Below are 22,282 nucleotides of genomic sequence, written 5' to 3' on the forward strand. Positions count from 1 at the left end.
AATGAGTGATCCACGTAAAATAGTTTTATAAAAGTCTGAAGAAAAAAAAAAGTCTGAAGAAAAAAAGGTCTGAAGGATATTAGAAAGTAATGATTCAAGAAAGTGCCTAGCCCTTATCACAGCTAAATTGTCAGACCATGTATTACTCTCCACGCATATTTCTAGTGTCTGCTCTACTGGGCAGGGGTCCACTGTTTATCTTTTTTAATATTCTCTTAGAAGATAAAGTATTCTCCCCTTAGCTAGGGAGCCAAATTTTTGGGGGAGTGGTCTTTTTGTCTGAAGAGCCAGAGGGGTACCACTTCCATCAAGCAAGAATAACAAGATAAAGGATAGTTTAGGAGAGAAGTCATAATTGTTTTTAAGATTTGAAATCGTTAATCTAAAATTTCCAATTCACATCAAGGGGAATTAGAAGACTTATGTTTTAAAATAACTGACTTAATAATAAAGAAAAATGTGTCACTCACCCAACGACAGCATACTGTTGTCCCTCAACAATGAGAACTTCAGCTGGTTTCCTTTCTTCTGTAGCTAGAGAGTTAAGCAAATAACCATGAGAGACATAGGAACAAGATGAAAGAAATTACTAGAGGAAAAAATTTAAACTAGGAAAAAACTACAAAAGATTTTAGGGCCCAATTTAGGGCCTAGTAGGGCCTAAAACTATCTTATTTCTGAAAACAAATGTTGACTTCTTGAGAAGCAATTTGGCACAATAAAATATATTAAGTTTGGAATCAGAGAAATTTGGATTTGAGTTCCAGTACTGCTGGTTACTGGATGCATGACCTGTGTCAATTAGCTAACTTCTTTGAGTCTCAACATCTGTGTCCATTAAACATGGATAACAGTATTTATCATTCTATTGTTAACAACAGAATTCAGGACTACAAACCGCCTATCCTAGGTCTGGCACATGGTAGGTGATCAGTAAGTGGTAAGGAAAAAAATATTAGTTTGAAAAGGCAGAACTAGAACTTCAACTGGTTATCTTTATTATAATTCTTAGAATACAAGCTAATTCCTATATTCAATGGAAAGAGTATATCTTTAATTTATATATAATATATATTCAATTTTCAATTTTACTACAGAAATTACTGTATTTTCAGCATGTGGTTTTTCTTATTATAAAACAAAATTCAGCATGTTGAGGTAAAAAGAACAGGAGACTGGATTACTGTCCTGAATCAGCCAAATCAATTAGATTATCATGAGCGAGTCATCATGCTTCCCTCAGCTTCAAGTCCCTTTGACTTGGCATTAAATATCTACCTTCCTTATTTCTTTAAAGGAAAGAAATTCAGTGATACAATTTCTAACTACAATTCATTCTGTATGTCGGATTAAATTTTTGAGGACAGGGATAGTGTCTTAATCAATTCTCCACATTGCAGAGAATCGGCAGAGCACAATAATGTAGAGAAAGGGTCCTAAAGTCAGTCTGCCTGAATTTGGAGCCCAGCTCTACCATTTCCTAGCTCTGTAACCTTAGGCAAATTGCCTAATCCCTTTGTGCCTCAGTTTCCATATTTGTCAAATGGGAATATAACAGTATCAAGTTCATGGATCTATAAATGAGATAACAATGTAAAGTATTTAGAACAAACTGTGTAGCATCAAGTAAGCATTCAATTAAATATTAATTGCTATCCATTAAATTGCATTTCCCCATGCCTAACCAAGCAGCTAGTAACTCATTAATGGATGGTGGATGAATGAATAATAACCAAGGATCCTTTAACTGGTAAAAACTAGTAAAATGTTAATGGACTTCTAATAGCATGTACTTTCTTCTTGCTCAGAGGGGGAGAAAAAACTGGGACAGAAGTAAGGTATATAAAAGAAACCTCTTATTGTCAATATCCTCCAAAGAGAAAGTAAAAATAAACAGTTCACTTTGAAACACACACACAGGGATCCCTGGGTGGCGCAACGGTTTGGCGCCTGCCTTTGGCCCAGGGCACGATCCCGGAGACCTGGGATCGAATCCCACGTCGGGCTCCCGGTGCATGGAGCCTGCTTCTCCCTCTGCCTGTGTCTCTGCCTCTCTCTCTCTCTGTGACTATCGTAAATAAATAAAAAATTTAAAAAAAAAAAAAAAAAGAAACACACACACACACACACACAAACCCCACAGTTAACTTAATCACTCTCTCATTTTAATTAAAAAATTATTATGTTTGCATGAGAGTGAATTGTAACACTTTGAGATATTCAGGGAGAGAAAACATGTCATAGTCATCTAGCACAGCACCTCACAAAGTGAGAAGTCATCAAATACAGCCTGAAAGAGTAAATGAGAGATAAATCTTATAATTTTATACTTGTGATATAAAATAATCAGTATTTTATTTTTTCCTTCAATCTTTGCCACTTGAATACTTTTGCTTTGCTATCATGTGATCAGTTAAAAGACTGTGACCACAATCCAACACTGTCACCTACTAAACAATAATCATGAGGCAAAGAAATCTACTTAATTCATTCAATTCTTCCCTCTGTCCTGTATGAATTACTCTACTTTACACCTGTTCTTAATCCCACCTCTCGTCACAGGGTTAGAAGAGATAGCCTTTCACCTCAACCCTAGATTTAATTCCAGGAGCCCTGCCTCACACTCAGTACATGCCACTCTTCTGTTTATTCTTCTTCCTCTTTCTGTTAAACATAAAAATATAATTCAGTTTCTCTCAATTCCCTGAGTAGATTAAAGTAATTACCTAATTATTCTCTTAGGTCTCTAATGCTACTTCACCACTCACTTTCCCTTCACAACCAAACTTGTCAAAAAAGGAGGCTAGATTTGTTTGCCAGTCCTCACCTTCCAAGTTACTCAGTACTCAACTACCAACTGACTCTGTCACTCTACTGAATTATTAAAACTGCAAATGATCTCCTACATGTCAAACTAGTGGTCACTATTTGTCTTTCACTCAGTCTTTCTCTTGTAGTACAGGCGCATTTTGTGCAAATGTTGATATACACAATTTAAAAATATTTCTATGTGGGATCCCTGGGTGGCGCAGCGGTTTGGCGCCTGCCTTTGGCCCAGGGCGCGATCCTGGAGACCCGGGATCGAATCCCACGTCAGGCTCCTGGTGCATGGAGCCTGCTCCTCCCTCTGCCTGTGTCTCTGCCTCTCTCTCTCTCTCTCTGTGTGACTATCATAAATAAATAAATAAATATTAAAAAAAAATATTTCTATGTAAAAATATTAAACTTTTATTAAGTGCATCTACATACTCCATTGAAAATATCTGATAATTGACTGGTTGCCTCAGTCAGAGCATGCACCTCTTGATCATGAATTCAAGTCCCATGGATGGGCATGGGGTCTACTTAAAATCAAAAAATTTAATTTATATTTTTTATTTTTTAGAATACAAAACTTTTTTTTAAGATTTTATTTATTTATTCATGAGAGACACAGAGAGAGAGGGGGCGGGGGGGCAGAGACATAGGCAGAAGGAGAAGCAGACTCCACGCAGGGAGCCCGATGTGGGACTTGATCCCAGGACTCCAAGATCATGCCCTGGGCCAAAGGCAGACGCTCAACCACTGAGCCACCCACGCGTCCCAAATACAAAACTTTCAAAAAACTATTGGACAATCTTATAATTTCAAATCTGGTATTACAGGGTAAATTGTACATAAGCTTACATTATTATTACCTGACAACTCCACTTTAATTGGCATACAAAAGTATCTTTCAGTCATTATATTTCTTTCATATGAAACCCAACAGTCATTTGATACCAATGACAATTCTTTTCTTGAAACTAATTTTTTATTTCTTTATTCTTCTGGATTTCCTCCCATCTCTCTGGCCCTTCCTTCTGAGTCTCCTTCATAGTTTTCTTTTTCTACAGTTCTTTACATTTTGGTTTTCTCTATTATATCACTACTGCATTACTTATGGTTGCTAATTCACATTTTTTTCCATTAGGTTTAGCCCTTTTAAAGGAGTATTATAGGGCAGCCCCGGTGGTGCAGTGGTTTAGTGCCGCCTGCAGCCCGGGGTGTGATCCTGGAGGCCTGGGATTGAGTCCCACATCAGGTTCCCTGCATGGAGCCTGCTTCTTCCTCTGCCTGTGTCTCTGCCTCTCTCTCTCTCTCTGAATAAACAAATAAATAAATAATATTTAAAAAAAAATAAAATAAAGGAGGATTATAACTGTTATCTCTGTCTTAATATTTGACACATAGTAGAAGCTTACTAGTGTTCATGTCTTTAAACATGGTACAGTGAGCATAGCCATTAAATTATATAAAGCTGGTTTCAAATCTCAGCTCATCATTTGTACAAAATTCCTTAATCCCTGGAAGCCTTAAACCTCCTCATTGTTAAACAAGGTTAACAATAACATTTTCATCATAAGTTGTTGTGCTCATAAACTGGAATAATGCATGTAAAAGCACTTGGCCCAGTGTCTGGCATATAGTTAACATTCAATACATATCTGAAATTATTATTACAAATTGCCACAGATAACAATTCCAGTCAATTACTTACTAAGCTAGCATTATTAGTTCTAGGCTTTTCAAGAAGCACTGTCAATTCAAGAAATGTTAAGCATTCCTATAAAATGAATAAACAGTATAAAATCAGAAAAGAGTGTGTGAAAGAATACACATACCCCCTAACTTTTTTTCAGGTAAAGCAATCTTTCCACCTGATATAGAATCAACAAGATCCTGAAATTCTGCAGGAACATCAGCTTGCTTCCAGCGCTCATTGTCTAAGAGGAGGCTATTCAAAAGAGGAAAAAAAGAAGATAAACTTTAACAATATTTCAATACCATCTTCTTTGATTGAAAAGAAAAGAAAAAGCTGAGTACATATGACTTTTTATTGTCATATCTTTTAGTAATAATAAAGACACTACATGTATCTTAGTTAAATTCAAGTAGACCTCATATTTACATTTTACACAGTAATGGCCATTAGCTGTTAATAGTACTAAGATTTCTAAAATAAATGTTACCTTAATAAATTGAAATAATTCATAATTTCATAATCATTCAATATGAGTACTTTCAGAAAATATTTCTTTTTATATTTCTTAGTCTAACCAAAAAGAATCGTGAAACATAATTAAGTTCCCACTGAGTAGGAAAAGTCAATCTATTGAGGATTTTTCTGATTAGTACTTTAATGAAAATAAACATTCTTTTTTTTTTTTTGAAAATAAACATTCTAATTCCACTTTGAAAAGCCAAGAAATATGATTTTAATTCCACAATCTGCCTTTAATGAAAAAGAAAAAAGTTTTTCAGGGATCTGGTTAGCCAATCAATTAAATATAAATCATGTTTTGTAAAGAAAAGGGAAAAAACTGAACAGAATGAACACGGTAATGATACCTGAGCTTAGTTTTTCTCTCTTCATGAAATCTGTTTACAAATTTATTAGCTTGGCTCTGAAGTGCTCCAAGTAATGACATACTTTTTCTTCCACAGATCTGTTCAGTATCTAAAATGAATGTTTCCATTAATCTAGAAAGTGTTATGAATTCCGTGGAATTTAGCTTCTCAAGAAAACCATCCTAAATTTTAAAGATAACACAAAAATCATGACAGAGAGTTAGGTATAACACCAAATAAGAATAAGCTATAAAACCAATTTAGTTTAACATATGTTAATTTATATTATTTTAATAATATATATTAATGCATAAACATTACCTTAAAATCATTTTTAATGAAGTTTCTCAATACTTCAGTTCCAGAAATTGAACATAAAAAGCTTAAAATGCCTAAATTTTACACTGATCTCTTTATAATATAGTAGCTCAAATAAATTCAAGTCATGCTATAAAATGTTCACAATATTGGATTTCAACCATTTTCATTAATATAGTGGCTATACACACATATATGTAATATGTACATATATAAAATAGCATATTAACTTCAAATTAATTAAGGCATTAAATTTAAAAATTAGTCTTTCAATCATCTTTTTTTAAAGAATAATAAATTTTCTTATTTCTTTTATTTGAATTATTTTACATTTCAACATCTTCCTAATAGGCCACACCAGTATCATTAACCTTATTAAATATTAAAAATATAATATGCATTATAGGCAACATAGGGACACAAGCAAGGATATGATGCTAGATCTTCAAAATAATTATACTTTGCATAAAATATCTAAAACTTCATCAAAGAACTAACCTTTGCTCTTGACATGAGAAATTTAACAGCTCGATCATGGCATATATCTGAGGCACTATACAATAATTCCTGGATATTATTTGCCAGTTTTTCTAGCTCTAAATCAGTTAATTTCATGTCTTCATTGACCCTGAAAATGACGAAAGAGATTAAGTCACGGAAAATTGTGAGTATATTGTTCTCGATGGGTAGCATACCAATAAAAACCAAAGAGTTGTAAATTCACATCTGATAAAAAATTCTGTGATATATCAAATGCTTTTTGTGTGTGTGGTGAAACATCACTTAAACAAGCTCAGATAATACAAATATTTTACCCTAATATTATACAAAAATAATTTTCTCCATCTATGCATGGGTGCCCAGGATGACACACTGGAAGGAGGAAGGAGAGATGTTAGTTCATGACAAACAGGCACTCTTTTTTTTTTATACCTAGAATTATGAATGATTGTTAATATTCAGTTCAACTGAACTAATAGTTCCTGAACATTTATTGTGTTTAAGTGCTAGGTACATGAGGGGACACAATAGGTGGCTGTCCTTAAGGAACAGTTCTGTGGGAGCTGGTATCAAAATAGCACTGGACTCTTTATGTGGAAGTCATAAATATGAGTTCAGAAAGATAAACATATGGGAAAACAGAAAAAAGACTCATATTACTATACACAAAAATAAATTCCAGATGGATTGTACATCTAAATGTGATGAGGGTGGCAACAAAGCTTCTAGAAGATAACATAAGAGAATATGATCAGGGCCTTAGGATAGTTTGGAAAGATTTCTTAAATAAGACAAAGAAGGGCAGTCCGGGTGGCTCAGCAGTTTAGCGCCGCCTTCAGCCCAGGGCATGATCCTGGAGACCCGGGATGGAGTCCACGTCAAGTCAGGCTCCCTGCATGGAGCCTGCTTCTCCCTCTGCCTGTGTCTTTGCCTCTTTCTCTCTCTGTGTGTGTTTCTTGTGAATAAATAAATAAAATCTTTAAAAAAAAAAAAAATAAGACAAAGAAAAAAAAAAGCAAAAACCACAAAGGAAAAGAGTGAATCACAGGATTACATTAAAACTACTGATGAACTTTTGTTCATCAAAGACCCCAATAAGACTAGAAGATTCTTATAATCTGGACAACCAACAAAATGATTGTGTTGAGACTACATAAAAAACTCCCATAAATCAATAGGTAAAAGAGAAACCAATAGGGAAGTGGGCAAAGAACTTGAATTGGTTCTTCACAGAAGAGGACATCCAAACAGCCAATGAATATATGAAAAACGATCTCTTACCAATCATCAGAAAAATAAAAATTAAGACTAATATACCTGCAACATATCCGCCAGAATGGCAAACATGTGAAAGACTGACAGTATCAAGACTAAATGAAGATGTGTAGTGACAGGAACTCTTTCACATTGCTGATGGGATTGCAAATTGACCATTCACATACCTTATTCATAGAATATTCAACAGAAATGCTTATAACATGTGCACCAAAGACACTTAGAAGAATGTTCACAACAATCAAAATGGAAATAACTCAAATTTAATTTATGGTAGGATAAATACATTGTGGTATAGTCAGAAAGTAAAATATTCTGCACACAAATTAAAATAAATTACTGTTATCTGCAAAAACTTAGAAGAACATCACAAACATAATAATGCTGAGTGAAAGAGATTTGAGATAAAAGAATATGATTTCATTTATGGTTCCATTTATATAAAGTTTAAAGGCAAGAAAAAAGAACCATTTTTCATGGATTCCTTTGGTAAAGAGTAAAAACGTAGTCACAAGAGGGGTTTCTAGAGAGCTGGTGATGTTCCATTTCTTAACTTGGATGATGATTACACCAGTGTACACTTTGTGGTATTTGAGGTGAAAACGGATAACTGATGTATTGGCCTATATGTGCATTATGCTCCAATTAAAAAGTTAAAACAAAAAAGGCAGGTACCAGCTCTTTCTCCTCTCCATCCTATTGTTAGGAATACAGATTTGATTATAAAAGCTGAAGCTGCCTCTTTAGAAACAGATGGAAGCTACAAAACGAGGATGGCAGAGCTGCCTTCGTGATTGTGGATCTCTTACCTCTGAACTGTTGTATCAAAGAAACTAATTCTATGCTACAGAGGTTTTTACACCTCTTGTAATAGTTTCAGACTGCACCCTAACCAATAAATGTGAAATATTAGCCTGAACAGAGAAAAAATATTTGTATTAATATGTAGTTCAGGGTTTTCTTTTTGGTGGGGATAGGAGTATGATAGCTGACTTTATGCTATAACTGTAACCTTTATAAGCTCCTGGGACATAAGCTGACTTCTATAAAAATGAAAAAAAGTACATACCAAATTCTTGTTATTCTTAATAACTAAATCCAAACTGTGTTCTTGGAACTGAAAGATTTTATTAGCTTTGTTTTTCTTTGCTCTATACAAAAGATTATTGGTACAACAGGTGAATTTTAAATTTGGTTAGATGGTAATAATGTATCAATGTTTTCTTGATTCTAATTGGCATATGGTAGTTATTTAAGAAAGTATTCTTCTATTTTAGGAAATATACACTGAAGAATATGGAGATAATGGGACATCATGTCTGCAATCTTTTGCCAAATGATTCAGAAGAAAGTATTAACATGAGAGACAAGAAGAGAAGGGAGCAAGAAAGAGGAAGGGAGAGAGAAGGCAATGCAGTAAACTGTTAAGAAATGAGAAATCAAGGTAAAGGATATATGACTTCTTTTGTACAACTCCAGCAACTTTTCTGTAAATTTGAAATTATTTCAAAATAAGTTTTAAAAAGTCATGTTTGAAAAGATGGTGTGATCCACTTGCAAATTCACATCTTTGACAAAAAAATGGTCAATCGAACAGATCTTCACTATACACAAAATACAAAGGTATCATAGTAGAAGAAAGAAAAATAAACAAGGTAATGCTTATCTGATTTCCAAGACAAGTTCCACCACTAGTAACTTTAAATAAGTGGACTAAACTCTCTGAAATAAGGCATTTAATTAAATGGTTCCTTTCCAGCCTTAAAATTCTGCAGTTCTCAATTACTTCCAGTGCTCACCTCTTTACATTCCATACATTTTCAAAAAGATATCTGTTTCATAAAGTTAATTTATTTTTGTTAAATTAAATTCCAATACTGAAGTTCATATGGTTCTTTCAATAACCTGTCTTGTGGAAACCATTAATAAGATGACTCAAAGTCATGTAAAGTTCGCAGCAGTCACTATACTCACATAATATCCACACCTCCTGGCGTAGCAGATGATGATGTCTGCTCTTTGCTGGATGAAGAATCAGTAGTACATTCTGGTTCGGATACCGAATCACTGCTGCAGGGCTCACTATTTGGAGATGCATTTCTTTGAGAGGTAGTATCAATTGCTATAGGTGTTAATTCACTCTCATTGAATGCATCACTTATAAACATGCCTTCATGGATTAAATAAGCAACCTCTGTGTCCAGTGAATTGTCTTTTGTAACATTCTTCTGTTGTGAAATCTCCTCCAATTCTCTGGTCCTTCGGTTTTTGTCGAGAACTGAGAGAACAACACTGTGAATGATATTTAACGTTGCCTATAAGAAAACAGGATACATTTTTAAAGGATTTAAAATAACACATATCTAAAGTTCCCAAAAGTGCATTCTGCATATTTACTTTTGAATATCTTATAAATGAGCACCAATGTTATGCATATTAGAATTTCTACCAATTTTTTATCACACAGTAAAGGTAACTGTGAAAAACAAGAGAAAGCTTAGTAATAGAATTCTGTATTTTAAGTGATTTTGTAAGTTGAAATTTCCCTAAAATATATTGCATACATATTAAATAGTTTAAATAGCTTACACTAAACAAAACAGAACTTGCCTATCATATATCTGGTATAGAGTTAAATAGCCAGAATATATAAAGAACTCTTACAACTTAACAAAAAAATCTGATTAAAAAATAGGCAAAAAAAAAAAATATTTCTCCAAAGAAGACATGCAAATGGCAGATTAGCACATAAAAAGATGTTTAACAGCACTAATCATTAGAAAAATGCAAATTAGGGATTCCTGGTGGCTCACTGGCTGAGCTCTGCCTTTGGCTTGGTGCATGACCCTGGGGTCCTGGGATATAGTCCTGCAGCAGGTTTCCTACAGAAAGCCTGCTTCTCCCTCTGCCTATGTCTCTACCTCTCTCTTGGTGTATCTCACAAATAAATAAATGCATTCTTTAACAGTAAAGAAGATGCAAATCAAAACTAAAATGAGAGACCACCTCACACCCATTAGGGTGATATTATAAAAAAAAAAAAAACAGGTGTTAGAATATGGAGATATTGGAACCATTGTATACTGGTAGATTAAATAACAACTTCAAATAGTTTGTTCTTGTAATATAGTAAACACTTATAAACAATCTTTTCTTTCTCTCTCTTTTTTAAAGATTTATTTATTTGAGAAGAGAGGGAGAGAGTGTATGGGGGAAGGGTGGAGAGAGTGTATGGGGGAAGGAAGGGGGGGAGAGAGAGAGAGAGAGAGAGAGAAAATCCCAAGCAGACTCCACAGTGAGCATGGAGCCTGATGCAGGGCTCAATCCCACAACCCCAAGATCATGACCTGAGCCAAAACCAAAAGTCAGACACTCAACCAACTGTGCCACTCAGGTGCCCGCAAAACCACCTTTCCTGATCACAAAAGTTATATATCCCTTTGTGGAAAATTTAAGAAAAATAAACAAAAAAAGAATGATAAATTTAAATTATACTGTCAAAAGATAACTACCAAAAAGACAAACTCTTTGTTACACAAAGATAAAAAGATAAATCTTTTTAAAATAGCTGAGCTCATACTATGTAAATAGGTCTATATTTTGCCTTTTTACTTAATGTTATAATATACACATTTTTTTTTACAACATTGAAAATCCTCAGCTGCATGATAGTCCATAGTAATGAATATATCAAGCACAATTTACCATTCCTCTACTGTTAGACATCTGGGTTCTTTCCAATTTGTAATTATTTAAAAATTCTCAATTAAAAATGAACAGCCTGCAATTAACACTACTTTTCATTGAAATCATACCCTTACAGAATCACAAACTTTTTTCAAAGAAAAAAGTACCATATTTATAGATTATATATCATCTTCAGAGATGTTTTACAGAAGTATTAGCTTATGGGGTCTAAATGTGAAAATGAGAAATGACAACTATCACAAATCACTGTTCCCATACTCTACATATATCAATAAAAATTCGGCTTAATTTAACTGATACAAAACCTAAAAGTGAAATAGCTATTTAAAAAATTACTGGCAAAAGATACGAAGCAATAGAAGTACCATCTATAAACGAATGGGATAAAGCAGATGTAGCGCACACGTGCGCACACACACGGATATTAGTCAACCATAAAAGATTGAAATCTTGCCATTTGCAACAACATGGATGAATCTAGAGGGCAAAATGCTAAGTGAAGTCAGTCAGAGAAAGGCAAATATCATATGATTTCACTCATATATGAAATATAAAAAACAAAACAAAGAACAAAAGAGACAAAAAACCAGACTCTCAAATATAGAGAACTGGTGGTTGCCAGAGGGAAGGTGGGTAGGGGGTGGGTGAAAAAGGTGAGGGGGATTAAGGGTACACTTATCATGGTGAACACTGAGTAATGTATAGAATTGTTGAATCATTATAATGTACACCTGGAACTAATATAATACTGCATGTTAATCATATTTAAATTTAAAAATTACTGGCAAAATGTTAGCCAATTCTATAATTTGCAGTGTAAGAGTTCTATACATCACAGACATGCAATAACAGAAGAGTATGTGATACAGTCATGGTGGGGATATAAGAAAAAGTGAACACATGGCCTAGTGTTTGAGCAATCCACAGATACAGTTTTGTTCTCTATCACTCTCAATAGGTGGGGTCCACATTTTGGCAGAAGTCTAAATTAACTGAATCACATTTTCAAAAAACTTTCCCACTCAGATATACATGACTTAACATCACTCCAATATTGATAAGGAAAAGTCATGTCACAGATAAGTACCAAAGTCCCCCAGACCATTTAACAGGATACTTAAAAGATGATAGGGAAAAAAAAAAAAAGAGATAGGGATGTTAACTAACACATGTAACACAATACTGCCATCTGATAATCCAAAGAATGTTAAATTTCACAAACAGCCTGTTACATTCAGTAATTCCTAATGACCGTCTTATTAAAACACAGCTATGTCATGTTGGTAATTCTAACCAAAACGTATTAGTCTATGACATCCTTTCTTCTGAAAAATGCTGTGTTGCATGTGTTCTTTTCCTTATACTGAGTGGCTTAAAATTAAGTGATTTGACTACTGAGAATAATTAAATGTAATGTATAATCCTCGACTGGCTTTCAGATTAAAAAGGGAAATAAAAACCTAAAATGAAGGACATAAGTAAAGCAATTTAAATTTGAACTATATGTTAAAAAAATACCATTATAGCAACATTAACTATTTCTAGAAAAAATAAGTGATTTGGAACAGATTTTTGAGTGTTTTATAATATTGTACCTCTAGATAATCCAGAGAGATGCAAGAATCACAAAATCACAAGAGGAAATATTACTGTATAATATTTAATGCAAAGCAAGCATTATATTTTTTAATATAAAACAAATCATTAAAAATTAGAGTATCAAAGTACTCTGAAGCACTTCAAATCTTACTTGAAACCAAGCTTCTTTAAAAAAATTACAAAAACAAAAACAAAAAAAAAAATTACAAAAACAAATTGTGTTTTTCTAATTTTTTTCTGTATGTATGTTATACATCTAGAAAGTAGACTTACTTTTAGGGATATTCTGGACAAACTGATAATCACATAGGCTTACCTTAACTCTTTGTAGGAAAATTGTAAACTTAGAGAAAATATCCTTTAGCAAATCAAACCACTGAGGAAAATTCAACATTCTCATCTGATCTGCAAGCCTAAGGGAAAAAAAAAATCCAACAAAAACAATGACTGTCTTTGGGCAGCTAGAATTTATTTTTTATTTTTATTTTTAAGATTTTATTCATTTATTCATGAGAGACAGAGAGAGAGAGAGACAGAGAGAGAGAGAGGCAGAGACACAGCAGAGGGACAACCAGGCTCGAGGCAAGGAGCCTGAGGCGGGACTCAATCCCGGGACTCCAGGATCACGCCCTGGGATGAAAGCAGGCACCAAACCGCTGAGCCACCCAAGGATCCCCTAGAATTTATTCTCAAAAGATGATTCTATACTTAAGACATAGGAATTTATCTATTTAAGTTGAGAAAATTTCATAGGGAAGAAAATTATAAATAACTGACTCTCCATGTCCATAGGGCTTTTAACAGAATCTAAATAACTTAATTTTTCCAACTACTAGTGATACCAGCATTGTTACAGTTGCTTCAACTAATTTGAAACAGAGTTTTCGCTAGATAACAATGTGGAAATTAAAACTCCTTAATTCTTTTCTTTGAGTTTGGCCTGGAGAAGTTTCACAATTATCCATATTGCTATTTATACCTTGGCCCAGTTAATAAAGTTTAGGGATCTATATGAAATAGAAATTCATAGAATCTATCACTTATCTTCTCAAAATGAACGAATAGGAATTTCAGGGGTGAAAACAAAAAATTACAGTTAGGCAATTCAAAATCACATACTCAAATTTCTCAAAGCCAATTAGAAGCTAGGCTTTAATTACAGAGCTAAATAATTTAAACTTAATACTGCTATTCCTCTAAAATGGATTATCTTCAATTTCCCTCCTCCATATCTACATTGTCCTTTCCATCCTCTTTCTACCCTGAGAGGCTGACCTGCTGGGCTTGGCCAATGAGGAGCCCTAAAAAAAGACTGGAAAGAGCAAAGGTACTGGTAACTCCATTTCCCTCCCTGAGAGGCTATCTTTTTTTTTTTTTTTTTTTATTTACGAGAGTCACAGAGAGAGAGAGAGAGGCAGAGACACAGGCAGAGGGAGAAGCAGGCTCCATGCACCGGGAGCCCGATGTGGGATTCGATCCCAGGTCTCCAGGATCGCGCCCTGAGCCAAAGGCAGGCGCCAAACCGCTGCGCCACCCAGGGATCCCCCTGAGAGGCTATCTTAAGATGATTGCCTCACACTGATAATCACTTCAACTATTACTCTTTTTTTTCTTCAACTAAGTGTCCTCCTTCTGAATCCTACTAATTTTTCTCATCCCTTATCCCTTAAAGGTCCTGCGCTGTCACTTGTGATTTTCCTACACTCTACCCAAACCTGAGTAAATAATTCCTTAACTAAATCCTCCTTAAATTATTCTAATGTGTCATCTTTTCCCTGACTGATAACCCCCAACCTAATATTTATACTTACTTCATAACAATATCTGTGTCAATTTCTTCTATTTGTGATACTTTATTAATCACACACTGTAAAATTTAAGAAAAAAAATTTGATTAATGTCTTTAAAATTTTAAGTACTAAATGGTTCATTTGTATATTAAAAATGACCTCAATGACTATGAAGATAAGATCATTTTACTAGATTTCTCTTATGGCTTTTACATATACCTCAAGGTGTATAAAAAACTGCAGGATTATACCCTTAGCCTATTGAATAATTATTCCAGGGTATGCTTGAACTGTATTAATTTAAATCCCCTACTATTTAAAACTATTCAAAAAACATACATCAAACAAACAACACCCAGAACTATAATTCTTAGGAACAAGGTAAAAACCCCATATAAACCCCATATAAAAATTTCAAAAGAAATTCATTTGGGGGGTTATGTTTTCTTGCAATATACTCAACAGTTTTTTTTAAAAGATGCTTAGCCCTCAGGAGAATCCTGGGAATTATGACATAGGAGTTTTTTAAAAAATTGTTTAGAAGTATAACCTACATACAGAAAATTAGACAAATTATGTTCACAGCTCAATAATTTTTTACTCTTGTGTAATGAGAACTCATGAAATTGAACACTGCCAGTAAGCTCCTCTTGCTCCCCTCCTAGTCACTACTTCCTCCCAAAAGATAATATTACTTTGATTTCTAATACCACAGATTAATTCTATGTTTGAATTTTACAAAGGTGTAATCATACAATGTATACCCCTTTATATCTATTTTCTTTGGCTACGTTATGTATGTGATAATCATCCATGCTGCTTCATGTGATTTATTCATTCTCATTAGTACTCAATTGTATAACTATACCACAATTCTACTGATCTTTTCTGATGACAGAATTTGGGTTTTTCAAAAAAACAAAAGAATCTGGGCTTTTTGAGTTTTTTATTACCAATAGTAACACCATGCATGATATTTGGTGCTGTCTTTGGTGAACTTATGTATGCACTTCTGTTAGGTAAATACCTAGAAGCAAAATTGCTGAGTCTTTTTTTTTTTAAGATTTAATTTATTCATTCATGGAGGGGAGGGGCAGAGACACAGGCAGAGGGAGGAGCAGGCTCCATGCAAGGAGCCCTATGCGGGACTTGATCCCAGGTCTCCAGGATCACGCCCTGGATGTGAAGGCAAGCATTAAACTGCTGAGCCACCCAGGGATCCCAAGAATGGTTTAGTCTTAATATATGTGTATAGTTAGTGCTAGTAGCTATTGTCAACAATTTTTGAAAGTGGTTATAACAATTTTAAAATACAGTGTTTCAGTCAATGTTTGAAAGAGGTAAAAGATGGGGTGATTATAATTTCTTTTTTGCTTATTTTATTTACATTAAAAACTCAGAAACAAACATTCAACCTAATGACAATGATCAGTTATGCCTAATAGATATATTTAAAATTGCTTTTTCATATTTAGAAAAACTGAAGTTTAATTAATGATATTCATCTGAGTAAAAAGGCAAAACAAAGATGAGGAAAGACTGAAAAAACACAGATTTTAGTTTACAATTATCATTTGAGAGATGAGGATAAGAGGAAATAAATCTTTACCTACTGCTGGTAGGGTGTATTTGGTAAAATCTTTTTAGAAAGCAATTCAGCTTTATCAAATAATTTAAAAATACTTTCCACTCTGACCAATAATTCAATTTCTAGGAATTAGCTGTAAGAAAACAGTCATAACTAAGGAAAAACAAACAAAACTTTATACCAAAGATGTGTGTCACAGTGTTCTATAACACCAAACTGAAAACCACTTAAATATTCAACATGGAGGAAGGCATAATATAATGATGGAGTTTTATACAACCATCAAAAATGATGTTTCTGAAGGCTGAAATGAAAAAACGCTTATGTTATGATTCTAACTGAACTATACATATATATATATATATATATATATATATATATACACAATTCAAAACCATATATACAGTATGACAGCAACAATGAAAAACATCAGTAACAATTTACACTTAGAAATATTCTTAAAGTGATAATCTTTTGGCTGGTAAGACTTTTTTCTTCTATTCCATATTTTGAGTTTTTAAATGAGAAAATGTTACTATTGTAACTGCCTATATTATCACTAGGATCATGTAAAAATAAACTTATTTAAAAGATTCTAGACCAAAATATATCAAATAAAAATGTATAATTACCTGTTTAATGATATTCTTTGCTGTAATAATCATTTCTTCACTATAGATTTCTAAAAAATTAAGTTTTCTTTGTTTTAAAAGTCCAAATACAAGAGATACAAGCCTTTCCTATTAAAATAAAAGTACAAAATTTCACAATTTAAATATGAAATAATCTCACTCAGAAGTAGAACTATTTAACATCAAGGGTTTTATTATTTAATCTTCAGATCCCTATCCTGCAAATGGTATTTTCTAGAAGCCTAAAAAAACAAAACAAACAAAAAAAAACCCTAAAACCCTTCCATAGCAATCTTGTCATCAGATTATTGGAGTCACTGTTTTAATACAGGTCAATCTTAATTCACTGTAGTGGATCAAATGAAGCTGGTTTGGGGGCAAAACAATATAAGCACATTTTGGCCTAGGTTCATTAAGTAGCTAGAAAATATCCTTCTCAAACCCCGATGATGTATAAATACTCCATGAGCCCCGTACTTTTTAGTTAGTGGTCAAGAAGACTGAAATGACCTGGACTATTTGTGGGGGATTAACTACTAACAAATATAAACATCTCTTTAGTTAGGCTGCTATCAGGGCTTCTGGATTCTTTACTAGTTCTTGGCAGTAAGCAGCACTGAAAAGTTAGCAGATAACAGAAGCATGGATTTGATGTATTTGCACATGCATATGTATAAAACATGATTATAAGGGGTTCAGTGACTATATATGACTGATAAGTTACTATATAATAATGATCACTTTTATAAAAGACATACACCAATACATGGATACATATGGATATGTTATTTCATCCTATAACTAGATTTTAAACTTTGTTTGTAAGCTATATATGACCTCATTTTAAATCCAATTTTTAATTAAGCTATAAAATTACTTTATTCTCTAACTTCACAGGATAATGAACAATTATGGTGCTTGCTAAAGTCATACAGTTAGTAGAGGACTTCATAGAAGTCTGACTGAGCTTGAAATTTAAGATAATTTTGCTGACTATAATCTGAGAAGAATGTGCTCTAAACTAAGACTGTTAGGAATTAACACTAAGCAACATCAATTTCATCCACAGTTCAAAACATATACCTCAAAAAAATAACAAAACAAAACAAAACACATACCTCTTCTAAAATTTGACAATCGTCTTCCAGTGGTCTGTTTAAGTCACTGTGAGAATAAGTAGAAAATTCTGCAATCATCATTTTATCTATCAGTTTTTCTAATTCACAAAGTTGTGATCCCAAATGCCTACAAAGGAAGAGGAAAACATAACATTTACTCATTAAAAACCCAATTCATTCCACAATCAAGAAAACTGGTAGGCAAAACTTTTCTAGCTGACAGCATTTGTGCAATAATGTGATACTTGAGTAAAATGGAGTCTTTTAACTTAACAAAAAAAATAACTGTGATACTTTCATATCATCTCCCAAATTCTTTTTTTCTTTACATGCTTAGCCTCCACACACTTATATTATAGGAAACATGATTCTAGAAATTTCATGACTGCTTTTTTGCTGTTTCTCACAGACAAACTATTCAGGTATTCTAAATCCTTTCCTAATTGACCATTTACTGAATAGCAATGTCAGCAGCTCCCCAGCCATTCACATATTCCATAAATACAAGTGCCTACTATGGCCCTGCTGGGGTGGATTTAAATACCTGAAGGACTATAGGGACAGATTGACTCAATTCAATCTGTTATGAACAGTCTGAGTTACTGGGCAATTCCCCTCAGGTCATTACCCTGAAAAGTCATTAGGACACAAGACTGGAAATATAAAAATACTAAGCAACAGTCTATCCTTGGAACTTTTTCTCATAAAATATAAGGTTCCTTTTTAATCTCTCTAATATTTACAGATCCTACATAAGCTTGGAGTAAGAAGGACTCTAATCAGATGGTCAAAGCTGTGAGGGTGGTAAAGGCAAATACTACTAATGGGATTTGGAAGCTTTTCCCTAGAGAAAGCATGCAGTATCCAAAGGACAAGAATGATCCCATTAAAAAAAAAAAAAAAAAAAAAAAAGAATGATCCCATTAAGTCCCTGTTCAGGGGGGCTCTTAGGATCACTATCTTCATATACTAAGGGATCTTTACCATACAGTCTAATAGCTTCATAAAAACAATGGGTAATACAGTCAGTACAAAGTATTTAAAAAATTAAGTGAAATAGGCCAATGAGAAATTTGTTTATACATAATAAAAAATTTTTAAAGCTCTATTCTTTGGTGCATTTTCAAAACATGTATATTTAAATGTCTAAATTTAAAATTCATCTTAAATTATTATTGAATAGAAAACATTTAAAAACATATATACTCCAACCAGAGACCATATTTTTAGAAATTAGCTTAAAACATGTGACCTAAAAATAAATAAATAAATAAATAAATAAATAAATAAATAAATAAATAAATAAAATAAAACATGTGGCCTTTAAATCCCTTGTTCTTTATGTAAACAACATTTGGTAAGAAATGATAAATTTGAAAACATCTGATGTGAAATAATGTATAAATTTGCAATATGAAAATTTTACAATATGAAATTATATTTCTTACAGCTAATTAGAAGACTAAGAAGATTCTCATAAATGGCACCAACATTTCACAATAATCTAATTTTGAACATATTCACTAGTACAAACTTGTATTGGCAGTGTCTAGCAAAAGTATACAGGTAATTAACCTTTGACCTAGGAATTTCACTTCTCACTATCTGTCTCAAAGATACACTCATAAAAATACAAAAGAACATACATTCATTGCAGCACTGTTTGAAACTACAAAGGAATAGAAACCACCCAAATGTTGACCTATGGGGGTTAGTTGACTGTATCATAACAGACACTAATGTACTGTTAAAAGAATTGAGGACTACCAATTAACATATATTGCTACAGAGCAGTGTCTCAATCTTTTTTTTTTTTCATTGTTGCCCCAAGAATCCTTTTTAGACATTTTTATTCCTAATCACCCGGCATGTACACTTAATATCACAGATATGCTGTATATCTGTTTATGTACCTTGGCCCTTTGGAGGGCCACAAGCCATTATTAATATCCAATTTTTTTTCACCCTTAAAAGAACCAATTCTTGCTCCCTTAGGATGATATCCCCTCATTGAGAAGGCACACTGTAAAGTGATCTCCAGGGTATACTGTAAGGTGACAATAGCAAGGTAATGCAAAGTAATACAGTATACTAATGCTTATCTAAGATGAGGGACAGATAGAGAGATGGCTGGATGGATGACGGATAAATATAAATTAAAACTTCTAAAAATGGTGACTTATAGGGTAGGTAGGAAGGAAGGAACCAGAGAGAAGTTAAATTTCTTTGAACATCCTTTTTGTTTCAGAGATCTGACTTTGGAACCATGTAACTACTCATAGACATGTTATAGCACAACATTGCATTTAAAAATTTCAACCCTGAGGGCGCCTGGGTGGCTCAGTCCATTAAGCATCTGCCTTTGGCTCAGGTCATGATCCCAGGGTCCTGGGATGGAGCCCCACATTGGGCTCCCTGCTCAGCAGAGAGCCTGCTTCTCTCTCTGACCCTCCCTTCACTCATGGTAGTGCTCTATCTTAAATAAATAAAATCTTTTAAAAAAATTAATTTAACTGCACAACAAGTTAGCAGCAAATGTATACAAAGAGGAATTATTTCAAGTGACTTTAAAATATAGAAATGTATCTATTTATATATACAGTATATCTTAAGTGAACTTAAGGAGGCTCCTACAAAAGACATAACAATCTGAACGTTGACAAAAACAAAAACAGCAAAAAACTTAAATACTTCAAGTATATGTAAATTCACATGTTTATAAAAATATATTTTTAAAAAAATCATCAGTTACCTTTGGAAGATGCTAGATTTTCAATTCATCATTTTTAAAACTGCTAAGTAAGAAAAAGGCATCTAGAATTTATCCTGCCTCTCCTTGTAAGAACTGTCCTTCAGTGTTACCAAATTTCTATGGAGAAATACCACTTTACAGAAATATTCCAATTAATAAATGAATAAGGAAGTATAGAACTAGAATATTATTATTATTTGTAACCCATAATGAGATGATAAATCTAAGCAGTGATCATCAAATGGCTGCTAATATCATAAAAGGAGAGACAACCAAATAATATGCCTTTTTTTTTTTTTTTTTTGGATTTGGAATCTGATCTTTTACTTAAATATAAATGCCTTACTGAAATGTTACTATATCTTTTTTTTTTTCCTAGATAAAATAAGTGTTTGTATTTTATTAGTTTCAAGGGTAGAATTTAGTGATTCATCAGTTGCATACAATACACTGTGCTTATTACATCAAGTGCCCTCTTTAATGCCCATCACCAATTATCCCTTTCCCCCATCTGCCTTCCCCAGAAATATGTCTCTTGGCTAAAATTAAAATATACACCACTACCTATTAGGTGTTCCTGCTAAAAAGTAAACCTTCACTCTAATCAAGCATTTGAAGTCTAACTACCAATTTACAGAAAATATAGGCAAAGGATTAAAAAAAAACACCAATGACTGTAAGACATAATAGAATGTTGTAAAATTTCATTAGAGCATATAAACAAAATGTTCTGGGAGTTCAGAATTCACAAAAACAGTTTATACAGAAAATAATATCATGGTCAAAAAATATAGAAAGAATGAGAAAAAAGAAAACATGCATAAGCATTTTTTTTACTGCCACTATTCTATTAGCTTCATATTTATTATACAGAAGAATTATTCACAAATAAGGACATTCACATTCCTCTTAGAGATTACCAATTGTAGCAAATAGACTACAGGAAGATTTGAGAATTAAAGTTCCCTTTAAAAACATTAGAAAGAACATTGGAGCTAAAAGCAAAACTTGGACAAAGAGCTCTCAAATGGAAACATTGTTACCAAATTAATCCCACAGAGTCCCTCCATTGCTACTAACAAAAAGATTTTTCTTTTTTTTTTTAAGATTTTGTTTATTTATTCATGAGACTCACAGAGAGAGAGAGGCAGAGACAGGCAGAGGGAGAAGCAGGCTCCATGCAGGGAGCCCGATGTGGGATTCAATCCCGGGACCCCAGGATCACGCCCCATTCTGCAGGTGGTGCTAAACCATTGAGCCACCTGGGCTGCCCGACAAAAAGATTTCCTATTTTAAGACCCTATGCTTTTCTAAGATTTGCCTCCACAAAAATGACTAAAATTTGGTTTCTAGTATAAAAGAAAAAGAAAAATGTGTGAAATTCAAGCACAATGTCTTTTAACTCCTCCTGGGAAGGCATAATCATTTTAATAAACTAAGAACACAGTTTACGTCACTAATGCTTTTAAGAAGATAAGAGACAGAAAATACACATTATCTTAATTGATCAAAAATATAAAGGGTTCGAAACTAATTCTTATGCTTCCAAATAAAACTATGGGCCTTAAAAATATCTGTGAAGCTACAAAATAAGAAACTAATGTTAATACTTAATAGTGTTAAAGTCAAGA

At 33.3% G+C, this 22,282-nt stretch overlaps 1 protein-coding gene across 7 annotated transcripts in view; it reads right to left on the reverse strand.

The window, feature by feature from the left end:
• Positions 1 to 22,282, reverse strand: part of VPS54 (VPS54 subunit of GARP complex) — a 76,920-nt gene that overhangs the window by 17,656 nt on the left and 36,982 nt on the right. For all 7 annotated transcript variants that reach the window (XR_005987894.1, XM_041755766.1, XM_041755762.1 and 4 more), the window contains 9 exons: positions 17,900 to 18,026; positions 16,782 to 16,889; positions 14,583 to 14,638; positions 13,088 to 13,184; positions 9,439 to 9,779; positions 6,187 to 6,316; positions 5,371 to 5,552; positions 4,644 to 4,756; positions 471 to 534 (listed from right to left, as the gene is read on the reverse strand). Coding sequence is in view for 6 of the 7 variants with exons in the window: in XM_041755766.1 (XP_041611700.1) it covers positions 471 to 534; positions 4,644 to 4,756; positions 5,371 to 5,552; positions 6,187 to 6,316; positions 9,439 to 9,779; positions 13,088 to 13,184; positions 14,583 to 14,638; positions 16,782 to 16,889; positions 17,900 to 18,026 (1,218 nt within the window). In the remaining variant the exon portion in view is untranslated. The remainder of the gene's footprint in view (positions 1 to 470; positions 535 to 4,643; positions 4,757 to 5,370; positions 5,553 to 6,186; positions 6,317 to 9,438; positions 9,780 to 13,087; positions 13,185 to 14,582; positions 14,639 to 16,781; positions 16,890 to 17,899; positions 18,027 to 22,282) is intronic.

Source organism: Vulpes lagopus, chromosome 5 (genome assembly GCF_018345385.1).
Source record: "Vulpes lagopus strain Blue_001 chromosome 5, ASM1834538v1, whole genome shotgun sequence".
In the NCBI taxonomy this organism is placed as follows: Eukaryota; Metazoa; Chordata; class Mammalia; order Carnivora; family Canidae; genus Vulpes; species Vulpes lagopus.